Genomic DNA, 26,311 nt, shown 5'->3' with positions numbered 1-26,311 from the left:
CCTGGGTATTAATCGAACAAAACGGAAAAAAGGCAGTCATATTCCAGCACGGTCTTTTAATATGGTCTTTAAGTTAATAGATATCATATCCGACATCACCGTACGTGTACATGTCTGTCAGCCTGTCACCTATTTCTCCATAACACGCTTCCCTCGGCTTAGTCCACTTTTCCACATTTCATGGGGGTGTTCCATTACCGTATATGGTTAATTACGGGCGGTGCTATATGCAAATACTTAAAATCGTGCACGAGCTGCAGCGTAGGATCAAAGTGATATTTATCAAGACAGGTGTGCGTACGACCTGTGTACGCACGTGTGATAAACCCTGTTTTTTTTGTGCGTACACACATTCTAAATTATGTGCTTAAGAACAAAGATAGAATACTTTCTAAGAATTATTGATAAATGAGGGCCTAGGAATCTCACGCCGTCCCCGCTATATTCACAGAAGTTCACGCCGAAAGTTTGTTTACACTCGGTCTTGTCACCCCATTCAATCCATCTGGTCAACCGAACGCTCCGTCGCACATGTGACACATCATCAGAGCGCTGCCCCTGCTAGACCAAATAGAGGCACTGGGGATACCGTGAGACCACTGCACTACAGATGGCATGCAAAACGTGGAGTGGATTCCAGCTTACTCCGGCCCCTGCAGAAATACACCACCCCACCAACAGTCAAGATTGAACTTTTTAACTTACAAACCCTCAAGGAAAAATCCTCTCTCATCCATGACCACATTCTGAAAAAAATATATTGACCTCATGTGCCTTGTTGAGACCTGGCACCAGCCAGGGGTTTATACATCCCTCAACAAGGCCTGTCCTCCTGGTTACACATACCTGGAGATTCCACTTAATGAGCCTGCGAAGGCTACCATCCTACCTGCAAACATACTTATGGTGGAGCACTTTAAATGTCTCGGGATTGAAATATTCCCCACTATTAGCCAGACGGTAAGGTATAATTACTCCAGCTTGGGTGACAGGATTACGAATGACTTCAACAGATGGTCCAAATAAAAAACTTCATTACAGGCCTGTGCGTCAATAATTAAAATGAATATTTTACCCAGAATTAACTTTATCAGCTCCATGCTTCCGTTACCTCCTCCTGTTGGTTACTGGCAGAAATTGCACTCTGCCTCATATAAATTCGTTTGGAACAATAAACGCCCACGCTTAAAGAGATCCACTGCCCAGAGGAGTAAACTCGATGGGGGCTTAGCATTTCCAGACTTTAAATGTTATTTTCAAGCTTTCTCTCTGAGACCTCTGATCACTTGGTTTGACGCTCAAGCAGCCGTGTCCTGGCGACCATTGGAGGAGAAGATGGTGTCCGCATATAGACTTCAGGATATTGTGTATACCAACATATCAATTAAGCAATGCAAATTACAATTTGGCCCTCTTATCACACATGTGATCCAGACTTGGCGTGACACCCAGAAAGTGGGTACTAACCGCCATCAATGGCACACGCATTCCCCTCTATTTAATAACAATCTTCTCATTATTGGACAACAACCTATTAGGTACCCTAGATGGGAAAAGAAAGGCATCCACACGTTGGGGGATATCTTCGATAACTCTGGTCTCCGCTCTTTCCAGGATCTATCCAACGGGTATGATATTCCCGGAACCTCCTTTTTCTTTTCTTTACAAATAAGAGCAGCTCTGAAGGCTCATGGCATTCCATGGGACGTTCCACTGACTAGTGCATCACTGTTTTCACAAATGATTTTATGACAAAGAGACATCGAGAGGCTTCGTTTCTGACTTTTATCGCCATTTACTTAAGTCCTCGTATAAAGACCTCCCCCTGGATACGATTTGGAGAAAGGATGTCCCGGAGTTGGATGTAGATTTTGATTGGGATGCAGTCTGGGAAAATGTTCGGCTATCCTCACGCAACCCAGATCACCAACAGATTCATCAAAATTTTGTTCACAGGACTTATTTGACTCCTAGACGATTGAATCTAATGGCTCTCAGACCTGACTCTCGATGTACCTTGTGTCCAAACGGTGGTAACTTCAATATGGCTGTGAATGAACTGAAGGAGAAGTAAAGAAGGGCTTTTTATGCCGTCAAAAGGAAAATTCCAATTGACATCCCAATTAGGACCTGGCTCTAAATTCTAAATTCAGTAATAAATCCAATAATATTATATGGCAGTGAAGTAGTGTGGGGTCCATTAACTCAGGGGTTCCCAAACTTTTCAGGCCATGACCCCCAAATAATGATGTCAGAGAGCCGCGACCCCCACTATTATAGGAGGTAAAAAAAAATTATATATATATTTTTTTATAAATGGAAATGTATGGTTGAAACATGCAAACGTTCAAACGCACACACACTAATAAGCATTGGAGGCTTTTAACCAGGGCCGGACTGCACAAATATAGTGCAAAATATAGCCCCAGTCAGGCCACTTTTTAAGCAGGGGGTCTGGGGGTCCCCCACCAGGATTTCTTTTGTTACAAAGACTTCATTTCCTGCATTCTGGTGCAGGAATTCTTTTTATTTGTACCCTTTAAATGCCAGTGTTTGTGATGGCATCACAAATTATTGTTAAAAAAACAGGCTAGCATATGTATGATTAGCAACAACACTGATTTTGATGGATTTTCTGTTTTTTTGTAATGTCAGATTGAAAAAAATACAATCTTTTATTCAACTTCAGCCCTGATCATAACACCACATATTCATTTTATAATTCTAACCCTTTAAATGCCAGTGTGTGTGATGGCATATATTTGCAATATATCAAATGCAAAGTAGATTTTTCTGGGGGGGATTATTATATTTTTTTATTTATTATTATTTATTTTTTATGATCTGGCGACCCCCCCCCCCCCCCCCCCCCCCGTTTTCATTTAAAAAAGGTTTCCGTAAAAACGAAATCGTCTCAAAAAATAAGTGGGTGCCACAAATTTACAAAATACATTTATTTCCTGTTTTAGACGTCGCTCTTTTATTTTGACACCCCGCGTCCGGAAGTGTTATCGTTGTCTGTTATCGTCCGGTTCTGTGATTTTGAGCTAACGTAACGTTAGTTTCCAAAGGAGTGGAGAGAGAGAGACCGCGGCTAGGGATGTCCCGATCGATCGGCCACCGATAATTATCGGCCGATAATCAGTATAAATATGCGATCGGTGATCGGTGATAATGCTTTATTTTCGCCGATCGTCAAATCCGATCGAAAAACATGATCCAATTCTGAGCGGAGATCTCACTCGCTGAGTTCTGTCTCAGACACACGGAGAGAGCAGCGGCGTCTGCTCCTCCTCCTCCTCCAGCTCCTCCCGCACCTGTGTACTGTAAACACTAGTATAGTCTAGTCTAGTGGGACACTGGGACCTCCGTGAGCTAACGTTAGCTACCATTACAAAATGACCCAGTCAACTATTCACTTTTAGTTTAATACATGATGAGGCATTGTCTAGGTATCTAGCCGGCTAGCTACTGATAGCTCCTGATATCAACAAATGCTCCAGCAAGTCTAGTAGTGCACGTTAGCTCACGTTAGCTTACGTTAGCTCACTGTTCAAAACGAAACGTCTCATTAAACTAAATAGTTCACTGAGGCGTTGTCTTAATGTTATATAGCCGGCTAGCAGTAGCTACAGATAGCTCCTGATATCAATGTCTTATAACACTGATTCGATGCGTATTCGAGCTGAGGGCATGTTGAATGTGATCAATAGGGTCCAGCTGCAGCTTCGGAGAATCCTGGCCGTAGCTGGAGGCTACTCGAGTACACACAGACAGTGGAGCTGTTTGCAGATAGCAAGCATTTTGACTTGTTGCGTGGTGGCGATGTCTCGCAGATAATACAACTACAAGTATGATTATATAATATATATATTTTATAAAAAAATAAAAAAAATTATATAAAATTATTTTTAAATTTCTTTAATCAAAAACGATCGATATCGGATCGGTATCGGCCGATATGGCTCAAGACGATCGGTGATCGGTATCGGTGGCAAAAAACGTGATCGGGGCATCCCTAACCGCGGCTCAAACTACCTGTGTTGTATTAAAGTAATTGATTGATGTTTAACTTGTCCCTGTGTCCAGTAATTTCGACTAGCAAACATTGTCTGTATTTAACGTTACCTCAGGATACCACTGTCTATTGTATTTAGTTGGTTAGCTATTTAGCTAATGTTGATAGCATTTTGAATAGCATCAACGCTAGCTGGCTGGCTACAGCTCAACACCAGCCATGGGAATACTATTTACTAAATTATGGAGGCATTTTAATCGTCAAGGTAAGAGAGGATTTGTCATGATCAACTGAAGGCGTATGCTATGGAACAATATGTGCTTGGCTACTACTTGGGTTTTCAGAAAAAGGCCAGCTATGTGACGCTAATCTCTAGCTAGTATCGTGTATTGCATCCTCCCCTCTCTCCAGTGTGTGTGTGTGTGTATTTGTGTCTGTCTCAGAACAGGAGATGTACTCAGCCATTTTTCAGTCTAGTATTAGTATTGGTGTTGCAGCACGCTGCCACTCAACTTATGCACTCTGTACGATGCCATTGTTGTTGTGATGTGGGAGTTTGCACATGCGGGGTAAGGGAGAGGTGGGCTATCGCGTCAACGGTTCAGGAAAAGACTTGTATCGCTTGTAAAGACGGTGATGCAAGGGGAGCGTCTTCAGAATTGCGCACTCTGGGAGCCAGTTTCAGAAAATAGCGTCTTCAGGCTGCCAGAACGCAGTTCCGTGTGGATGAAAGGTGCATACGATCAAATACTTTGACTGATACGACCGAAATCGGTTTAGTCTGGACATGGCCTGAGTGGACACAGCGTGTGTGTGTGTGTGTGTGTGTGTGTGTGTGTGTGTGTGTGTGTGTGTGTGTGTGTGTGTGTGTGTGTGTGTGTGTGTGTGTGTGTGTGTGTGTGTGTGTGTGTGTGTGTGTGTGTGTGTGTGTGTGTGTGTGTGTGTGTGTGTGTGTGTGTGTGTGTGTGTGTGTGTGTGTGTGTGTGTGTGTGTGTGTGTGTATATACCTCTTCGTGTCTACTCTGTGGTTAGGAGCGATGTCTATGTGTGTGTGTGTGTGTGTGTATACCTCTTGGTGCCTACTCTGTGGTTAGGAGCGATGTCTATAGTGTGTGTGTGTGTGTGTGTGTGTGTGTGTGTGTGTGTGTGTGTGTGTGTGTGTGTGTGTGTGTGTGTGCGCGTGCGTGCGTGTGTGTATATACCTCTTGGTGCCTACTCTGTGGTTAGGAGCGATGTCTATAGTGTCCGTGGCTGAGTCGTGTCTGACGGCGAGGCCCAGGTCAGCGATACAACACACTCCGTTCTTCTTCACTAGAATGTTCTTCGACTTCAGGTCACGGTGAGCGATGGCAGGTTTACCTAGAGGACACACAGATCCACACACACACACAGATACACACACACATAGATCCACACAGATACAAACACACACACGCACACACACATACATAGATACATTAATGCACAAAGCTTTTAATGATGGAGCAAAGAAAAAGCTAATAAAATGTGTTTGTATCTTAGAATGTATAGTGTGTGTGTGTGTGTGTGTGTGTGTGTGTGTGTGTGTGTGTGTGTGTGTGTGTGTGTGTGTGTGTGTGTGTGTGTGTGTGTGTGTGTGTGCGTGCGTGTGTGGGAGAGAGTGTGCATGTCTATGTTTTTTTTGTTAATATAAGGACAATGTATATTAAGATTTTCATGTAAATATGTCAGATATTTAGAGGTACTTTCTCACAAATCTTCGCCAACCAGCTAAATCCAAGAACAATGATGCAAAACATTTGACAGTTTATTCCACTCCGCTGTGAAGGAAAATAATGGCTTCAACGCTGTTCTCCTCTCTTCCAGCGTTCAACCTGCGGTGCTGAAATATCGCTCGCTCCAGCTGCTGCTTGCGGGTATACTCAACACATAGCTAGCAAAGGCAGCTTCTCCATCTCCGGCATGCGCGCTCTCAGCGGTCTACAGTAGCTCGTTGCTTTGATGGAAACGCTACGTCATGTGATGGTTTGGATTGTGACGACAAATTAAGCGAGACAAATAAGAGGAGCCCGAGCCCTACCCGAACCCTATCTATGCATAAAAAATCGGCCCGAGCCCAGCCCTAATCTGTCCATGGTGTCGGGCTCCGCAGGGCTGTACACTGCGACGAGATGATCGCAAATTGCCCCCTAATTTGGCCGGTGCGAGTGGAAAATAATATCTGGGGGCAAACTTGCGAGTAGTGATTTCAACCCTTCATTCGCATTCACTCCTAAATTAATCCATACAAATTGGATACAAACAATAGTAAAACATTAGCCTACAACCAGGGCTGTACAGTGCGACATAATGTTGCGGTTGTAATTTCATTAGACAGACCAGCGCGGACCTTTAATAACATGCAATTTAATTGACACGAGCAAGTCAAGTCAAGTCAAGAGTTTTATTTGTCACGGCATACGAGTATACAATGAAATGCGGGTGGTCTTGCCCGCAACGATGTGCAATATAGTGGGTACAACATATAATAGAATCCAATACAAAAAAAAATTGTGCAATAACAGGTAACAGGTAACATGGTGTGACATCAAAATCGGTATCTGTACATAGTTATTTACAGAGCATATAGGACATGCTAGGTAGCTTTGGTAGTGCAATACACTGTTACTGTTGCTAATACTGATTTAAAGTGGCCTTTCCTTTTGGCAATAAGTGTGAGTGTGTGCGCATGAGTGTGTGCCCGCTCATGTTGAAGTGTTAAAGTGGCTGCTAGTGTGTGAGCGTGCACAGCGTGCGTGTCGTGTGTGTGCTCATGTGTGCTTATGTGTGGATAGTTCAGTGTTCTGTGGTACTCAATGTTCATTGTTCAGGACTCTGATGGCCTGGGGGAAGAAGCTAAGCCTAAGCCTCTCTGTCCTAGTAGCTGGGGTTCGCAGGCGTCTGCCTGACCTCAGCAGCTGAAACAGGCTGTTATTGGGGTGGTGGGGGTCTTTCATTATTCTGCAGGCTCTGGATTTGCACCTCTTGTTGTATAGAACCTGCAGGGGAGGTAGTGCAATACCTGTGGTACGCTCGGCTGAGCGCACCACTCTCTGTAGGGCCTTCTTGTCCTGTGCCGTGCTGTTTCCATACCAGGCAGTGATGTTTCCGGTCAGGATGCTCTCTACAGCTCCTGAGTAGAAGGACTGGAGTATCTTCCCCGATACTCTGAACTTCCTTAACTGTCTCAGGTGGTAGAGGCGCTGTTTCGCCTTCTTTTCTACTGTGTCTATGTGTGTTGACCATGTCAGGTCCTCTGAGATGTGGACCCCCAGGTACTTAAAGCTGCTCACCCTGTCCACGGTAGCCCCGTTAATCATCAGTGGTGTGTGCGTCTCCTGCTGTCCTCTCCTATAATCCACGATCAGCTCTTGGTTTTACCAATGTTCAGGAGCAGGCTGTTGTCCTGGCACCAGCGTTCCAGTACCTCAACCTCCTCCCGGTAGGCCTTCTAGTCGTTGTCCGAGATCAGCCCCACCACCACCGTGTCGTCTGCGAACTTCACTATGGAGTTGGAGCTGAACTTGGCCACACAATCGTGTGTGTAGAGTGAGTACAGCAGGGGGCTCAGAACACAGCCCTGGGGGGACCCGATGCTCAGGGTGATGGTGTTGGAGGTCTGACCCCCCACCCTGACCGCCTGGGGTCTTTCGCTCAGAAAGTCCAGTACCCAGGCGCTCAGGGCGGAGCTCAGACCTAGCTCGATCAGCTTGTCCACCAGTCTGGTGGGGACTATGGTGTTGAACGCTGAGCTGTAGTCAATGAACAACAGTCTCACATAGCCCCCCTTCTGACGGTCAAGGTGCGAGAGGGTGCTGTGCAGTACCTGGGAGACCGCGTCGTCGGTGGACCTGTTTGTCCTGTATGCAAATTGCATAGGGTCCATATCACTGGGGAGGGAGGCACAAATGTGGTCCTTGACCAGCCTCTCGAAACATTTCATGACCACAGAGGTGAGTGCCACCGGTCTGTAGTCATTTGGACATGTTGGGGAGGGTTTCTTCGGTACAGGGATGATGATGGTAGACATCTTGAAGCAGGCAGGGACCACTGACTCCGCCAGGGATTGATTAAATATGGCGGTGAACACTGGGGCCAGCTGGTTGGCACAGGACTTGAGTATGCGTCCTGTTATGCCATCTGGGCCAGCAGCCTTCCTGGTGTTCACCTGCATAAATGCTCTTCTCACACTGTGTTCCGACAACGAGAGAGCGTCCCCGCCCCCCCGCGGTTGCCCCGCCCCCTCCACAACAGCCGGCGCGCCAGTGACGTCACTAGCCGGAGAGCCAGCAGCGCCACTGTCTACACCAAACCGAGCGTAGAAGGTGTTGAGCTTGTCCGCGAGGGAGGCGTCGTCGCTCCCCATTGAGGGGGCGCTGACTTTATAGTCAGTTATTGTCTTCAGTCCCTGCCATAATCCTCTTGTGTCGTTTTGTGCCATTTGTGTCTCCAGTTTGTCAGCATATGTCTTCTTAGCAAGTTTAACAGCCTTGCGTAGAGTATAGACTGAAGCCTTATACTCCTCCATGTTTCCTGACTCTCTACCCAGGTTGTAGGCGGTGGTGCGAGAGTTCAGAGCTGCTCTAATAGGCAATAGCAATGGGCTAACGTTAGCTGGTAACCAAGGTATCCATTAGGACTATGCTAGGCTAACTAGCGTTAGCTGCTGCTAACCCTGGAAAACAGTCAAAGCGGACTCCACAACACTAGTTCCATTCGTGAGGAAAGGGGGTGGGTTATATTGACAACGCTTGACAACAGAAGTTTAAACATAACTTCATATTTATTGGTTATTCGTTTCTGTATATCATCCACTTTCCATCTCCGTGTGTTAAACTCTTCCTGTTACATTCGAGTGTGATGTCATCACCTACGGCAGCTTAGACGATAAAAACGCGAACCTAGAAAAAAACCCGAGGGGGGGGGGGGGGGGGCTCGTTCGTTCTCGCCCCCTCTCTCTCTCTCTCTCTCTCTCTCTCTCTCTCGCTCTCTCTCTACATTCAATGATTTAAAGTAGCCAAACGTTACAGACAGTATAAACACTAACTGGATAGTTGATGATATAAACATTTAATTTCATTATCTGAAATATTCTAAAATCATTAAGTCTGCTATAAGCCATTATCCCTTTCCTGATTATTATTTTCTCACAGTAGTGTGTGTGTATATATATATATATATATATATATATATATATATATATATATATATATATATATATACACACACATATATGTGTGTGTGTGTGTGTGTGTGTGTGTGTGTTTGGCTAAAGTGGATAGAAAACACAGTACTGTGCAAAAAAAAGGCACCCAATAGTTTTTATATAAATGGTCTTAGATGTAAATAAAAAAAATTCTTAGTACATTTTCATTAAATTATTTTTTAAAGCATCTTCATGGTTTAATAATGCAAACATATGTTGCAGGGACTTATTATAATCATCATATTGGTGTGACTGTATACATCAAAGGGTTAAATCAAGCATTTTTAAGTGCTTTAGAGGAAATGTCAAAATATCGCGATATATATCGTGTATCGTGATATGGTCAAAAAATATCGTGATATCATTTAGAGGCCATATCGCCCAGCCCTAAAAAATGGTAAAATAGTTATTAAAAAATGTGCCCCTAAAAAATATTCTTTGCCCCAAAATTTCTCATTTAGGGGCAAGTGTGCCCCTAGTGAAAAAGCTTAGCGTACAGCCCTGCTCCGTCGGGCCCCCTCGGGCTTGCAGACTTGTAGTTCCTACTATCTCCATGTGTAGAGTGTGTGTGTGTGTGTCTCACCCTGGGTCCCCACTATCTCCATGTGTATAGTATGTGTGTGTGTGTGTGTGTGTGTGTGTGTGTGTGTATGTGTGTGTGTATATAGTGTGTGTCCCACCATGGGTCCCCACTATCTCCATGTGTATAGTATGTGTGTGTGTGTGTGTGTGTGTGTGTGTGTGTGTGTGTGTGTGTGTGTGTGTGTGTGTGTGTGTGTGTGTGTGTGTGTGTGTGTGTGTGTGTGTGTGTGTGTGTGTGTGTGTGTGTGTGTGTGTGTGTGTGTGTGTCTCACCCTGGGTCCCCACTATCTCCATGTGCAGGTGCGCCAGGCCACTGGCGGTGGACAGAGACAGCTTGATCATCCCCTCTACTGTCACCGTGTAGCGGTTCAGGTAGTCAAACAGACTGCCGTGCTCATGGTAATCTGACACCAGCCACAGCTGGGTCCATGTACCATTATCTAGAGAGAGAGAGAGAGAGAGAGAGAGAGAGAGAGAGAGAGAGAGAGAGAGAGAGAGAGAGAGAGAGAGAGAGAGAGAGAGAGAGAGAGAGAGAGAGAGAGAGAGAGAGAGAGAGAATATGAGAGAGAGAGAGATAGAGAAAGAGAGGAGAGATTTTTAGAGAAACCAGAGAAACAACAAACTCACTCTCTATTGAATTAAAGGCTCTAAAATCTAAAGATTTGGTTGACTTAAAAATGATGTATGAAGTAAAAAAAATAAATAAAAGAATAAAGTTAATATGATTTATCAAATCAAAAAACAATTAGTGAGTACTAATGTAAAATATAATTATTTCAGTCAAAAGATCTATGGAACAGTTGTAATGAGGATCTGAAAACTTGTAGAACACTCTGTATGGTAAAAGAAAATGTAAAAAAAAAAGTGAAATGTGAAAAGAAAATGACAAGACTACAGACTACAGACTACAAGACATTTTGTTGTTCATGCTCTAGCTCAGCGGTTTTCAAACTACGGGTCGCATTGGCATTTGCATTGGCAAATTGTTTTTATTATATATAATCAAGACAAAAACCAACGAGCCCAACTCAGATAGAGTTTTCCACCTAGCAGCTGTGTGTATTTGCCATGTATCGCCCCTTCATCAACGGAGACCGACGCAGTATTTCAATACACATCTCACTACATCCTGTGCATTTATAATCGCGGAGGCCACGCCTGGTCTTTCGTGTGTAACCTGGACTCGCAATGGATAGGTTAGTTGTCAGAAGCGGTGACGGTTGGCTGCGATGAAATGGAAATAACCAGCTGCTATACCACACTGAAGTGAGGTGGCTATCTCGAGGCAGATTATTAAATCGCCTTTTTGAACTCAGAGAAGAAGCGCAGATTTTCCTTGCAGACAAGAACAACCCATTGGCAGAGACATATGGGATAATGAATGACTGGCAAAGCTGGCATATCTAGCCGATATCTTTGACCGCCTCAATGCGTTGAATCTGGGACTACAAGGTCAGGCCACAGACCTATTTGGACTTGCAGTTAAAATGGAGAGCTGGATTAAGAAACTCCGTTAGTGGCACTCCAGGATAATCAGCGCAGATTTTGGGGTATTTACTCTGCTTGATGGCTTTTTGTAGGAACAGAATGTTGCCAATTGTTTTTTAAGCCCATCATCTGTAGCCACTAGAAGGGCTCATTGAACAATTTCGGAGAGAGAGTGAGGACAATTTGGACAACTGGATAAAAGATCCTTTCATTACGCATGACGCAGCAGGCCACTGTCTGAGCAGGAGGCGCTCAATGATCAGTCAAGTTCACTGGACAGGCCCTCGCAAAGTTCTGGATATCAGTCCGGAACGAGTACCCAGTGTTGTGTAATGCTGCACTGAGAAAGCTTGTCCCCTTCGCATCAACATACAAAAAATAAATACAGATCTCGCCTCAGAGTAGAAGCGGATCTCCGCCTCCATCAAAACGCATGTGAATGCATTTTCTTTTCCTTTTTTTATGTTCTGGCAACATATTTTGGCTAAATATGCCTCGTTTTATAAATGTGTATACAGAAACAATTCCGTTGCTTTTGTTGATAATATTCATTAATTTCATTGATAACATAGTGCTATAATTTCATTTTCTAATAAATATGCATGATCAAGTTCAACAACGTGTGCTTTTATTTTGATATTCCTTATTTCCACGTTGAAATGACGCGATACATTAAGTGTGGGGTCGCCAAAGAAAATCCTAAATAAAATGGGGTCGTGGTATAAAAAAGTTTGAGAACCCCTGCTCAGAAGCTTTATAAGATGTGTCAGGCTCTAGCTAACCTTTGTTATCAGAAGCTTTATAAGATGTGTCAGGCTCTAGCTAACCTTTGTTATCAGAAGCTTTATAAGATGTGTCAGGCTCTAGCTAACCTTTGTTATCAGAAGCTTTATAAGACGTGTCAGGCTCTAGCTAACCTTTGTTATCAGAAGCTGTATAAGACGTGTCAGGCTCTAGCTAACCTTTGTTATCAGAAGCTTTATAAGAAGTGTCAGGCTCTAGCTAACCTTTGTTATCAGAACCTTTATAAGACGTGTCAGGCTCTAGCTAACCTTTGTTATCAGAAGCTTTATAAGACGTGTCAGGCTCTAGCTAACCTTTGTTATCAGAACCTTTATAAGAAGTGTCAGGCTCTAGCTAACCTTTGTTATCAGAAGCTTTATAAGAAGTGTCAGGCTCTAGCTAACCTTTGTTATCAGAACATTTATAAGACGTGTCAGGCTCTAGCTAACCTTTGTTATCAGAACCTTTATAAGAAGTGTCAGGCTCTAGCTAACCTTTGTTATCAGAAGCTTTATAAGACGTGTCAGGCTCTAGCTAACCTTTGTTATCAGAACCTTTATAAGACGTGTCAGGCTCTAGCTAATCTTTGTTATCAGAAGCTTTATAAGAAGTGTCAGGCTCTAGCTAACCTTTGTTATCAGAAGCTTTATAAGATGTGTTAGGCTCTAGCTAATCTTTGTTATCAGAAGTAGGGATGCCCCAATCGATCGGCCAGCAATCGGTATCGGCCGATAATCAGTCAGTATAAATATGAGATTGGGGAATTCCGATAATGCTTGCTACTTGCCGATCGCGAAAACCGATCGAAAAACATAAAATCAGAAACACAACTCTCAGCGGAGTTGGAATGAGAGCCAGTGTGTGAGAGAGAGAGAAAGTGTGTGTGTGTGTACGAGCGTGAAAGAGAGCGCGCATGTGTGTGTGCGAGTGAGCATGAGAGTAAGTTACTTACGAAGTGTAGTCGACTCGAGATGATGGAGCCCCGCTAACCCATACGCTACACTGCCCCAGGTCGTTGAGACAACCAAGCTTGCCGTGAAGACCCGTCCTACTCTGCCTCTGATTCGCAGACTGAGGGTGGGGGAATGTGATTGGACCAAAGCAGAGTCACACAGACAGTGGCTCCAGTTCGACATGCATTTCAGACAGAGATGCTGCTTGCATTAGAGAGAGCGGAGAATAATACAGATAATGCATATGAGCGGCTGGGTGGCGCAGCGGACATTGCGCTCGTCACCAACGCAAGAGACACCGGGTTCGACTCCGGCTGTCGGCGTTGCCTCCGGCTTGGGCCGGCCGTCATACTAACTCAATTGGCAGAGTTAGCGGGTGGAAGTCGATGGGTGGTAATCTGGACGTTGTGGACAGCAACTCATACAGGTCGGTTGGGTGACGCCTGCACAGCAGAGACAGGAAATGGCGGGGGTAGTGTGAGCCTCCCACACGTTACACCTCGCCAATGAGAGTCCGCGCTGGCAGGTGAAAAGATGTGACAGGCTGCCTCCACATGTATCGGAGGGGACATGTGATGCAAGGCTTCTATCCTCCCTACAACCGGCCAGTGGGGGGCATATGCGAGCAACGTTCAAGACAGGGGAGGGGAGAATTGGCACAGCGAAATTGGGATGGGAGAAAAATTGAAAAAAGAGGAGAAAACGTGGATAAAAAAAAGAGAATGCATATGAAAATGGTTCAAATGCATTGAATTCAGCTCAATTCGATTTCAAATGGCACATAGTATTTTTTATTATGTATAGGTTACTAATAATTATTTAATAAATATTAATTCACCCAAATCCCAAGTTTTTACAGGATAACAAAACCAAAAACGATCGGTATCGGCCGATATGGCTCATAGACAATCGGTGATTGGTATCGGTGGCAAAAAACGTGATTGGGACATCCCTAATCAGAAGCTTTATAAGGTGTGTCAGGCTCTAGCTAACATTTGTTATCAGAAGCTTTAAAAGATGTGTCAGGCTCTAGCTAACCGTTGTTATCAACAGCTTTATAAGACATGTCAGATTCTAGCTAACTGTTGTTATCAACAGCTTTACAAGACATGTCAGATTCTAGCTAACCGTTGTTATCAACAGGTCAGATTCTAGCTAACCGTTGTTATCAACAGGTCAGATTCTAGCTAACCGTTGTTATCAGAACCTTTACGAGACATGTCAGATTCTAGCTAACCGTTGTTATCAGAACCTTTACGAGACATGTCAGATTCTAGCTAACCGTTGTTATCAGAACTAGGGATCTTAACAATTAATCGAAGATCGATTGATTGATTGTTAAGGATTTACTCGAACACATGACATTTACTCAATCAAACAATGATATGTTACAATGTTATTTGTCTCTTATTACATTGTAGTCATCAGTAGAATGGTGTATTTTCAAAGCATGTTTCAATGAACATATAGAGGGCGCAATATAACTATGACAAGGAAGCAACTGCCTCAGTGTCTGGAAAATAAGCGAGGGGAAAAAACACGAGAGACGGCAACTTGCAAAGATAAGCAGGCTAAGAGAAGTGTTTGTTTTGAAAAAAGAACCCAAGCCAGTCTGCGCATTTATCGAAAACGGCATGATCGATATGGTTACCGGCGAAGGATTTCGGCAAATGATACACCAGCTTGAGCCAGCGAACCATATCCAATCCTGAGGCACAACCACCTCGTGCATCGAAGAGGAGAGCTACACCGATGCAAAGTTCGGAGTTGCTTGCGCAGCTAGCTAACGTTACAGGTGCTTGCAAGGTTGCATTGACGAGGACTGGCGAGTCACCACTGCTGTGTTGTTAACTAGAAGTTTTCCGGTTGGCATATGGCAGACCACCTCGTGTAACAGTTAAAAGAAGCCATTCTCATTCCCTGGATAAAAATACGACTGGTGGAAAGTCAATGCGGGGAGATTCCCCAGGCTGGAATCGGGACCATGCATGTGAGTCAGTCTGAGACGGGCTATTTATGTTCTATGTATGCTATCTTGTTGCAAAATAATAATAATAGCCTCATTAAAAATACTATTGTTGCTTTGTTAGGTTGTTTTCAGTGTTTTATGCATGTAATCTGTTATTTAGTTAGGCCTATTGGAGATTTTCGCAGACATAAGTAGATTATACATTTTTGTTTATTTATTAAGTTAATATTAGGTATGCTCAATATTGGCTTTTTTACCGATACCGATATACCGATATTGTCCAACTCTTAATTTCCGATACCGATATCAACCGATACCGATATATGCAGGGTTTCCCCCGCCAAAAAACGGAATAATTTCAGGTAATTAACATTACATATGTCTTGTTGTGGAATTAACATAACATTATGCATACTTTTGACAATAAATTAAATCAGAATTTGTTCTTACTTGCTTGCCTGGGTAAATAAAGGTTATAGAAATGTAAAAAAAAAAAAATTTCAATTTGAAAACCGATACCGATATTTTCCGATATCACATTTTAATGCCAATATCGGCCGATAATATCGGTAGGCCGATATCGGACATCCCTAGTTAATATAAAACTGTGTTTAGCACATTGTTGAATTTGTGAAATACATGCTTTTTATTTTTTGAAGTGGCGTGTGACTTTTCAAAAATGTTTGCCACATATGCAGCTCGCCCGCTTAAAGTCGACACAAATATGTTTTAATATGTCTAGGTTTCATATGCCATGCAATGTTGCGAGAATGCAATATGTCGCTGCTGCGGAAATAAACCTTTTGATTGAGGAAACAAATACATTTGTTATTGTTCGGTAAATTGAGTATTTTTCATTACAATTAATCAATGATCGAGTAAGGAACGTGCTTACAATTTGCAACCCTAATCAGAACCTTTACAAAACGTGTGAGGCTCTAGCTAACCTTTGTTATCAGCAGCGATGAAACCCAGGATGTTCTCGTGCCTCAGCATCACGGTCTGGTAGATCTCTGCCTCTCTGAACCAGGAGCGCTCCTCGCGGGAGGAGAAGATCTTAACGGCCACCTCCTCCCCGCGCCACCTCCCCCGCCACACCTCGCCGAAACGACCCTTTCCAATACTCTCCTGGAGGACGATGGTCCTGGCGATGGTCCGCTGGACCAGCAGAGGGAGACCTGGAGACACAGAGAGACACAGTAGTCAAGTTAAACTATTGCTCATTCAGCAGGGACCCCCCTCAACGACCGCTGGGCGTCCCCAGAACCCACATTGAGAACCATTGTTGTAAGTAGCTATCCTTACTGGATTATTATTGTTTATCCAGGTTTTCTATGGTTGTTGAACCTTGAATGAGGGTTATGTATTAAAACCAGTAGGGCTGTGCGATATGATAATATATATCGTGGGACTGATTGATTTCACTCGCTGTTATCTTTATTGTAGATAGTTATGGGATTCTGGACTAAAATCATACCCAACAACAAATACCTTGTTAGATGGGAGTCACTTGGACAAAATCTCGACGTGAAAATGTTTGAGAACCACTGTTCCAAGTTATCCTTTAGTGACCTCTCCTAGCTTTTCCATTTGGACAGTTTGACAATGTCTGAAATGTCTCAGCTGTATTTCAAGCTTGTGGAACCAACACCACTCACAGTAGCCTTCTCTACTGACAAACCAGTCTGACGTCACTTTAGTTTCCTGCACGGTCCAACTGTATAGGGATTTATCATTGGGAAAATGTATTATTGGCTATTGTAATAATTCTGCCTCATGAACATTGGCAAGCTTTCCATTTTTGCAAAAGATTTGTTCCCTTCTATCACTAACATTATAGTTTAAGCATTTTTGGTTGAAATAAAAGTATACGTAATTATCTTACAATTAATTGCCAATTAATTGTTTCATGTTGAGCTATAGATTGTGGATGAATACACACTTTATTTGTTTTAAACGAGACGATTTAGAAATGTGTCCATTGGAAATACATTGCAATTTCAAGCGAGGTGGACCGGCCGGAAACAACAATGGCGTAACCACTACACCTCCCTATAGCGACAGAGGTTATATAGCATTACTGGCATCGCGTCTCGCTCTTCGCCATATTGAGATATATCTTTATCTCCAGCACCTACTGTGCTTCATTAACGAAAACAATGCACCCATGCACTTGACCAGGCCCCGCCCCAGTGTCCCCCTATAAGACACCGGACATGGTCACACTCCCCCTTCCTCTTTTTTGTTTCCATCATGGACGCTGCAGTGCACTCCATGAACTAGTAGTTATGAAATGCAGAAGGAAATTGAACAATGTTGGGTTTTCGCCTGAGATTTGCCAGCCCCTGGAATCTTCTCGGCACATTCTAACAGCGCATCGGGCCTGTCCTGGGGTTTCCTCGTCTTCTGACAGCGGATCGAGGGACGTTGCGCGGCGGCTAGCTGTCGGGCTAGGTTGCGCACAGGTAGGGCCTGCGCTACCAGGCATCAATGCTAGCATTTGTGATACTGCTCGTTGTCCCGTGAGACAACTGAGTTGTGTATTGGCGCAAGGGGCAGGATATCTGGGTAAACGTTGTCGATGTTTTCCCAGCTATCCTGGAGCGTGCGGCTAATGCTAATGCTACGATGCTCGGTCACTGTTCCTTTGTTCCCCGCCGAGGTCTTCCCTCCTCTTAACCATTCATGCTGACGGTCAATCGGTGTCTACTGTTGGGAGTTTTGACGGGGGCTTGTTTACCATTTCATGGATGGATGGGCTGAGGCCTAGGGCTGGTGTGCTTTTTGTGAATCTATGAATTGTGTGCGGGACTGGTGTTTCTCTGGTCTGCATCCCCTTAACATTGTGTGTATGGGCTAGCCCATTCTGCAGTGTGTTGGTGGAGTTTTCGTTCATTTATTCATTTACCCCTTCATGGGTGCACACCACAGTGGAGGTTGCTGCATTCCTACTAGTGAGGCAGTGCTTCACTAGTAGTAGTTTTTTGTTGCAACCACCACTGGTGCTCCGTGCATGTGAAGCAGGTGGCATCAGTCCTTTGCCTCTGGCATGTTGGAACGGTGTCCCGCCCGGCCGACGCCATGAGGTGAGTCAGCCCGGCAGGTGGCTGGTGGGCTGTTAAGCCTATACCGCCACAGTATAGAATTAGCAGCGACTAGTAACATTGTTTGAATTGCTGTTTTTCTGTCAAAAATTGTGTCGGGTGGCGGGGCCTTGAAGGCCAGCCGACGTCGAAACATCGCGCAAGGTTTTGACGTTATTAGCTTTGACCTAGCCGCAAGCTATAACCGCAGGGAGGGCTAGGATGCTGTCAACGCTTGTTTACAGACATCTTGGTTGGATCAGTCTCCCCTTGAGGGGGTGAGAAGTTGTTTTCCGTCCTCAGGGCTCCCCTCTCCGCAGAGGGACTTTGGTCTTTCCGCAGGAGCGCGGGCGGTATTTGACCTAGGCCTCACACCGCCTCACACCATGCAGCCAGAGGTGAGAGCACGGCCTCGTCAACGGCTGTGGCGAGGCCCTCAACCAGCGGCCATGTTTCCCCCGCCTGAGGTACCCTGGGCACAACGAAAACAGGTGACCGCAAGGCCGACAGCCTTGGCGGCCAAGGGATCGGCTACATTAGATGAGCACATCCCTAAAAAAACATCGCCGTCTAGCTGTGTCCAGCTCGCTCTCCGGTCACCCCCCCCCCACCCAACATCAGCGGGATAAGGGCTCTGATTTGATTTGTTTACTTTGGTTGCGGGTCGCGTGCCTTCAATGAAGTGCAAGCGGCCCCGCGTTTCGCTTCTCATGGGGACAGGGGCTGACACCCAGTTGATGGCTGTAACTGGGTCTGTCCGTGAGGATGTTGTGCTGTCAAGCGGCTCCCACGCCACACGTTCTGAGTCTGTGTTTGGTGAGCCCTGTGTTACGTCTGTCAACTACAAAGGTTGTCAGCAGGGGGGCTCGAGACCTCTTGAGGCAAACAGCGCAGGTTCCCCCGACCTCGCCAGGCCGGGTATCACGTTAGTGCCTCCCACTACCGGAAGACCGGCAGTGGTCTGGCAGGCGTGCGTGATTTGGGTGGTAGTAATATCACTGCAGGGCTACGGTGTGTAGGAACCCACCCTATCGGGCAGTGTGGGGGCCTCACACCTTGCATGTCCAGCTGTAGAACAGTTCCTCAGCAATCCATGCTGGCGAAATGTTCAGTGGGGGAGCTTTTGTCACCCAGTGTGATGTCAGCTTCCCCCGTATCAAACCGGCCCTTTCTGTCGGGGTACCCCCTTGGGTGCGATTGCCTCGTTGGTAGTGTTGGGGTGCGGTATCCCAGCTCCACGAGACGCCCTGCTCGCGCGTTTGGCGAGTCCAGGGTTGGCAACGCACAGCGGGTGGGACCGGGCCACCTATCTACGGTTTCTGGCGGACCAGCGCCAAGTGGCGGCGGGTGCGCTTGGGATTATCATCACATATGGCTACAGCAGTGCCATATGTCGAGGTGGATGGAGAGAACGCTGAGGCAGGGACTTGTGTTTACACAACCCCACCCGTTTTCAGGTTTGGTACAGACCCTATTTTCAGGGTCACCAGCAGTGATAGCTCTGGCCAACGAGATCCAATCTCTGTGGGCGAAGCAAGCCATCGTCGTGGTCCCAAAGGAGGACGCGATGCGTGGCGTTTCCTCCCGGTATTCTCTGGTGCCCGAGAAATCGGGGGGGGGGGGGGGTGTCAGACCCATACTGGACCGTCTCCCACCTGTTGAATGCTATCAGGTGGGGGCCTGGTTCTCCTCCATAGACCTGTAGGACTTACCTACGCTTCCTTTGCAGGGTTTAGCGTATGAGTACCAGAGGCTGCCGTTCGGCTATTCTCTGGCTCCCCGCATCTTCACCAAGTGCGTGTAGACCGCACTGGGGCCTCTCCGTCGTCGGGGGTTACGGAGTGTATTCTGCCCTGGACGACGTTCTGGTCCTTGGCCGGTCAGGGTAGATCGTCAGGTCTCATACCAGGCAGGTGGTGGAATTCCTCACCGGCCTGGGTTTTGCTGTAGACTGGAAGTAGAGTACTCCTCTTCCCAGTCAACGGGTGGAGTACTTGGGCTTATTCTAAGCTCAAGGTCTATATGGGCATCCCTCTCAGAGCGGCGGCAAGTGGGTGTTCTCGGCACGCTCGGGAGGTTCCGTCCTAGGATGGTTACGGCGCTGTCCGTGATGCGCCTGCTCGGTATGATGGCATCTGCTCACTCTGTGGTCCCTCTTGACCTCCTCTTCATGAGGAGGATACAGAGGTGGTTTTCCAGTATGGAAATGGACCCGGTGAGAGACAAGTGGAAGCGGCTGAAGGTTCCCATGTCAGTACTGGGGGACCTCGCCCTCTGGTCCCCATAGGCAGCAGGCTGTCACACGTCACGGTCTTCACCGACGCCTCCCTCACGGGATGGGGGGGGGGGGGGCGTGGCGGGCCAACGCAGTAGGGGGCAGCTGGCAAGACCATGCTGTGCGTTTTTAGGGGTCTCTGGTTCTCTCTTTTTTCGCGCTTTGGTGGAGTTGACTGCCGCCCCCTCTTCACTAGGAAGGGCGGGTGGACGGGACTCCCCTCCCCCCTGGTGGTAGGGCTTGCGGGTCCTCAGGGGGTACATTTGTCGGGCCACGCGTCTGCTCTGCCCCATATCTCAATATGGCGAAGAGCGAGACGCGATGCCAGTAATGCTATATAACGAAAGGTTATCCTATAACCTAGTTATATGAATACTGGCTGAGCGTCTCGCTCTTAGCGCACCCTGAGGTCCTTTGGTTGGGTTTTCTATGATGGAAACTTTTTCCCGAGGAAGGGGGAGTGTGACCATGTCCGGTGTCTTATAGGGGGACACTGGGGCGGGGCCTAGTCAAGTGCATGGGTGCATTGTTTTCGTTAATGAAGCACAGTAGGTGCTGGAGATAAAGATATATCTCAATATGGCGAAGAGCAAGGAGCTCAGCCAGTATTCATATAACTAGGTTATAGGATAACCTTTCGTTTACATTTACAACTATATAGAGACTGAGTGTGTGTGTGTGTGTGTGTGTGTGTGTGTGTGTGTGTGTGTGTGTGTGTGTGTGTGTGTGTGTGTGTGTGTGTGTGTGTGTGTGTGTGTGTGTTCCTACCAGAACCGGAACCGGAGGTGGTCATGTCATAGATGAGGTCCTTCAGCGTGGTCCCGTCCTGCAGGAACGGGTGGTGGTGGTGATGAGGATGATGATGATGATGAAGATGGTGATCCAGGTTGGGGTCCTCCTCGCTGGGGACACGGTGGTGCAGGAGGTGGGGGAGGCGCAGGTACACTACCAGGAGCAGCACCAGGAGACACAGGAAGCACACAGGACCGGCGATCACCGACGCCAGAGCCACCGGGCCCAGAGGAGGCCCTGGTTTCACCGTAGGAACTGTATGGAGAGACAGAGGTTTGCATTTAAATGGTAAATTGTTACGATGGGGTAGGTAGAATACAGTTTGCAGAAAGGGAAAGGAATGGAGGAGGCAGAGACGAGGATTGAAGCTTGGAGAAGGGAGTTTACTGTAGAATCCAGTGCAATACAAAGAACATACAGAAACTACTTAACACTTTGATTGCCTAAGGTTAAATTCATGATATACCATTCGTTGCCAGCTCTATTTAACATGGAGAAGTTCCCCTTCTTTGCAGGGCTATAACTTTTTAAATTCTATTGCTAGATTGCCATTATTAGGGCCCATTCAATGTCCTATATGTATTGTTCATGGTGTAGCAACGTTAAACTTTTTCATTCACATATTCATACTAAAATATGGTCTAAAGTATAAGTATGTTTTCATCTCTTTCTGCAGCTTTCTCCAGAATGTGATTTATAGCCCCAAATGCATTATATTGATGATGAAATACAGTTTGATAGCAATCGGCACGAGATAAAAGATTTCAACTGGACGTACTCCTGGAAGTTACTACACGTCATCTGATGTTGACCGGATGGGCGAGGGGGCGTTTATAATTCCGTGGGCAGCGTTATACCATTCATCTAATGTGGGTCATATGTTCATCATAGCAGTTAGTATAGAAGACGTTAGAAAATAACGCTGAATCTTACCGTGGCTTCCTCGCGCCGCTGGCAGATGATCGTGGAACAGAATTTTTTTCATTATGGGATGTCGAAATACCCGATCCATTTCCAGGTTGTATAATAGTATATACGTCCAAATCATGTTGTTTTTTCTAGTTATTTGCACCGATCGATGTTCACTGTGTGAAGACAGAGTCTCTCTAGCATTAGCGAGTGGTCGGACCCCATATGGAGTGAGTCCTGCCGGGTTAAAGGTTGACATCCGGTTTCGATCTGCCGATCGGCCACCAGATGGCGCTCTTGAACCGCTAGAGGATTGAGAGGAGATCAGAACTGTGTGTCAAGGCTCCAGAACGGAAATATGATTTCGATCACAGATTTTTGAAATATTGATATCAAAGACGAGTTCCGGCGTCCGCGGCAACTTGAGCATGGCGGGGAATGACGAGTTCCGGCGTTTTCGGCAGTTAAAGTGTTAACATACTACTCAAAACAACAAACACTAACACTTACTATAGGAAGACAGCGCAATACGGCGTGGACAGGAAACGGGGAGGGAGACAGGAGGAATGTCGCCACAAGGAAGGGAGGACAGACAGACACCTAAATACCCCAACTAATTAACAATCAAGAACACCTGGCCAACACAGAATCACAACACAACCTAGACAATAAGCAATGACAACTAAACACAACTAAACACAAAAGCAACTCATAACAACCCAATACAGTGCACCACATCACACCAGGGAAGGGAAAGTCAATGGGTCTCATTCTCGAACGTAGTTACGACAAAATATTTCGTCTTAGCCAGATTTCGGCCTATTTAAGACATATTAGGGCTGGGAGTGGGAGTCCTCAAATTTTCCTGAGATCTTATTTGAGAGCAGATCCAAGAGTGCTGAGGAGCACTCTTAAATATGCTCTCAGCCCACAATCAAATCTCATGATTGATTGACTAATTTAAAACTTTATTACAACTTGACAGACTGTTCTCATAGTGATTCCTTCATGTTAACGCTACAGGCCTCCTTGGAATTAATTACTTGATCATAATTCAAATAAATATGACAATATTTGTACGATAAGAAATTACGCATTTGATGTCGGAAAAATAAATAATATGGATTCATCTGATCACAGGGCAGCTGGATTAACCATATCTGAACCAGCTATTTTGGACAAATGTATAATTACTTTAATTACTCAGATATTCAAACACAATTATGCAATTATTGTGAAATGATTGAAAATAATAATAATTTAATGCCTTCTGTGGAATTTGCATTTCTTATTTGTTACACATCTGTTTTAATGACTAATTATATACATATGAAAGAATGCAGGTCAACATGCAATGTATCCCATTGATTGGTATTGATTGAAAACTTTATTAACAGATTGCAGAATGGGTACAGTACAGTACAGCTCAATTACATAAGGGGATGCAGACCAGAGAAAAAATTTCGTCTTGTTTACATCAGGGTCCCCCATTTTCAATTCATCATAATGAATGACACACACGACACAGATAGACAGTACTGCTACATCTATACATTTATGACATACCAGATTTGCAAATACAGTACTGTTTGTGATACAAAAAGAGTCCAGAAAAGAGAGTACATTTGACGTAGAAACTGTTAGAGGAGGTTGGAGGGGTGGTAGACTTACACTGTACAAGCAAAACTGTACATTGGAATATTGACAAAACCATACTTGGTCATTTACTGTACATTGGAGGGGGTTGATACAGCTATAAACCTGCATTCCTTCGAATATATCAATTAAACTTATATTGAAATACACTATATAGCCTATACACCAACACTGAAATGACAGTGGATAAATAAATAAGAACTAAAGCTAATCGGTGGAAATAGACTGCATTAATATTCCATAACAAGTCTTGTGTGCGCCTACGAATGAACAGTAGTGTTACAAAGGGTCAGATTAAACCGAATATATATATTTATTGCTTGAGATATATTGTATGGTATTTGTATGTCGTCTGATATCCCTTGTATATTCTTTGTACATATACACGGAATATCCCTTTACCTAGTACAGGCCAGACCATAATATTCGTTCTCCTATTGGACAGCGATCCCCTAGGCGCCACGGCCATACCCCCAATGTCTAGTTCAAAGTCACCGCTAAGACATGCCTGGACATGCCCGGTTCTGCGCAGGAATACGAGACAGAAATAAGGCTGGTACTAGATTGTTCACCTTACGTATAAATACGGCGCAGGTGAATACAGCAGTATGTTAACCAATAAGTTGAAGCCTCACACCACGATACAACGTGCTGTGAAGTGGGCCCGTTTTGCCCCGAAATAGAGCCTTGAGACCGCGTGCGAATTGATAGCTGAAGTGTCAGAGTTTAACGCTGTATCGTCGAGTTTGACCTATTCTATTATTAAGTAATAGTCTATTATGTATAGTGTATCGTGCGGCTACCGTTCTACAGTGACCAGCACTACCAACGTTTCCTCGTACCGAGCTAGTGTGCTTATCCAGGCTGGGCGGCCTAACCTGGTGCCGTCATCCGAGGAGCCCTAGACGAGAACCGTGTGGATATGTACACTGGATAACCTACCCCGACGACTACAGAGCCCTTTTCGGCTGGATTATATTTGCTTTGGTCCTGTAGCTGATGGAGCGGAGAATCGTCTACACCCACTGCTGTGTGGGATTTACCCTGTGAGGAGCACCGTCGAGCCCGCCTCTAGGACCCCTGAGGCTGGCTAGCTTTCCTCCATGCGGCACTGCATACCGGAGAATAGCTGTTGTTCGTCTGCGGATCAAGGGATTATTGCACTGTCTCCTGTACCTGGAGTCTCCTTATTCCTCGTTGACCCAGACTTTCGCTACCGACAAATCCTCTCCCCTGCTGGCCTACAACCGGAGGGACCCTCTTAGTATCTCCAGCTGCCCTACTAGTGTACCATATATAATTCTTATGATACAGGTGGTATTAATTATCTCCTGCGTAATATTCTCATGGACTTACGCTCTTGACCTATTCATGCACATTCTTCGCCTTACAAGCGCAACTCTCAATCTTGATAAGTAATGTAAGATAATCTTCGTGCTGCTAATAAATATTCTTCTAAACAGTATTTCTTGTGAAGCCGTGTTATTGTGGATGTGTTCATCTCATATACATGTGTACTGTATGGCCAGTAGTAATGTACATAACTCAGTAGTGGTTTAATGATACCATACTTATTCAATACAGTCAGGGAATTGTACCCCTCAGTTACAATTGGTCCTTCGAGCCGGATGGTAATTAGCGTAATATTAATATAATATTAATATTAACATGGCCAATGATGAACACTCCACAAACGGTTCTCCTAAGCTAGATCGCCCGGAGCGCAGACGGCAGCCACCTTGTTACCTAGAGGACTACGCTGCCAGGCTACTACCTAGCTTTATACAGACGCTAAACGCGGAAAAAGCGGATAGTAAAAGTATGTCAAACCCTACCGAACAGGCGACCCTGCCAGTAGAGACCCTAGTGGGTTCTAACGTAACTGACCAAGCTCACGGGGGGGACCAGGAGGGACCTGACATGACTTTACCCCCCGCCAACGTCGACGAGACAGTCCCCGGAGAGCTCCAGGATAAAGAAAGCCCTCCAGGGACGGAACTCGACCCACCACCAGAAGAGACGCGCACCCAGGAGATGGACCTCCTCGGAGCGCGACAGGAGAACGGATCTCCAACGAGCACTGCCAGAAGCCGATCACCTCCATCAGTGTCTTCCCCCAGCGAGGCGGACAAGATGCTGGCGAAGGCATTTATCGCCACCCTGGCAGCCTCCACTGAATGCGATCGACTCCAAGCACAGACGCTTAGCGAGCGCGAACATTCTTCCATGGAACAAGAGCGCCTCCGTGCGCAACACCAAAGTGAGCGCGAACACTCTACCATGGAAAGAGACCGCCTGCAGGCTCAACAACTAAGTGAGCGCGAACAATCTGCAGACCAAAGAGAACGCTTCCACGCGCAACTCCAAGCGCAAGCCCTTAGTGAACGCGAACACTCTGCGATCGAGCGAGAGCGCTTCCAGGCGCAGCAAAGGAGTGACGACGACCGCATACGCCTAGAGACTAGACGCCCTCCAGACGGAAGAGAATATGGAAAGAGACCGCGCCGAAGCCCAGCGCGCCGCCGCCGATGCACAGCGCGGAGCCGCCAATGCACAGCGTGACGCAGCCCAAGCCCAGC

At 45.7% G+C, this 26,311-nt stretch overlaps 1 protein-coding gene across 1 annotated transcript in view; it reads right to left on the bottom strand.

The window, feature by feature from the left end:
* LOC311238693 (TGF-beta receptor type-1-like) overlaps positions 1-26,311 on the bottom strand; it is an 83,793-nt gene that overhangs the window by 13,351 nt on the left and 44,131 nt on the right. Inside the window, exons 3-6 of the mRNA XM_084326851.1 lie at positions 21,144-21,422; positions 15,965-16,195; positions 10,097-10,264; positions 5,221-5,377 (exon numbers count right to left, since the gene is read on the bottom strand). Of these exons, the coding sequence (XP_084182977.1) occupies positions 5,221-5,377; positions 10,097-10,264; positions 15,965-16,195; positions 21,144-21,422 (835 nt within the window). The remainder of the gene's footprint in view (positions 1-5,220; positions 5,378-10,096; positions 10,265-15,964; positions 16,196-21,143; positions 21,423-26,311) is intronic.

This window comes from Notolepis coatsorum, assembly GCF_963971535.1.
Source record: "Notolepis coatsorum genome assembly, chromosome: 13".
NCBI lineage: Eukaryota > Metazoa > Chordata > Actinopteri > Aulopiformes > Paralepididae > Notolepis > Notolepis coatsorum.
The sequence above is the reverse complement of the archived record's forward strand: the minus strand, read 5'-3'. Positions and strand labels throughout refer to the sequence as shown.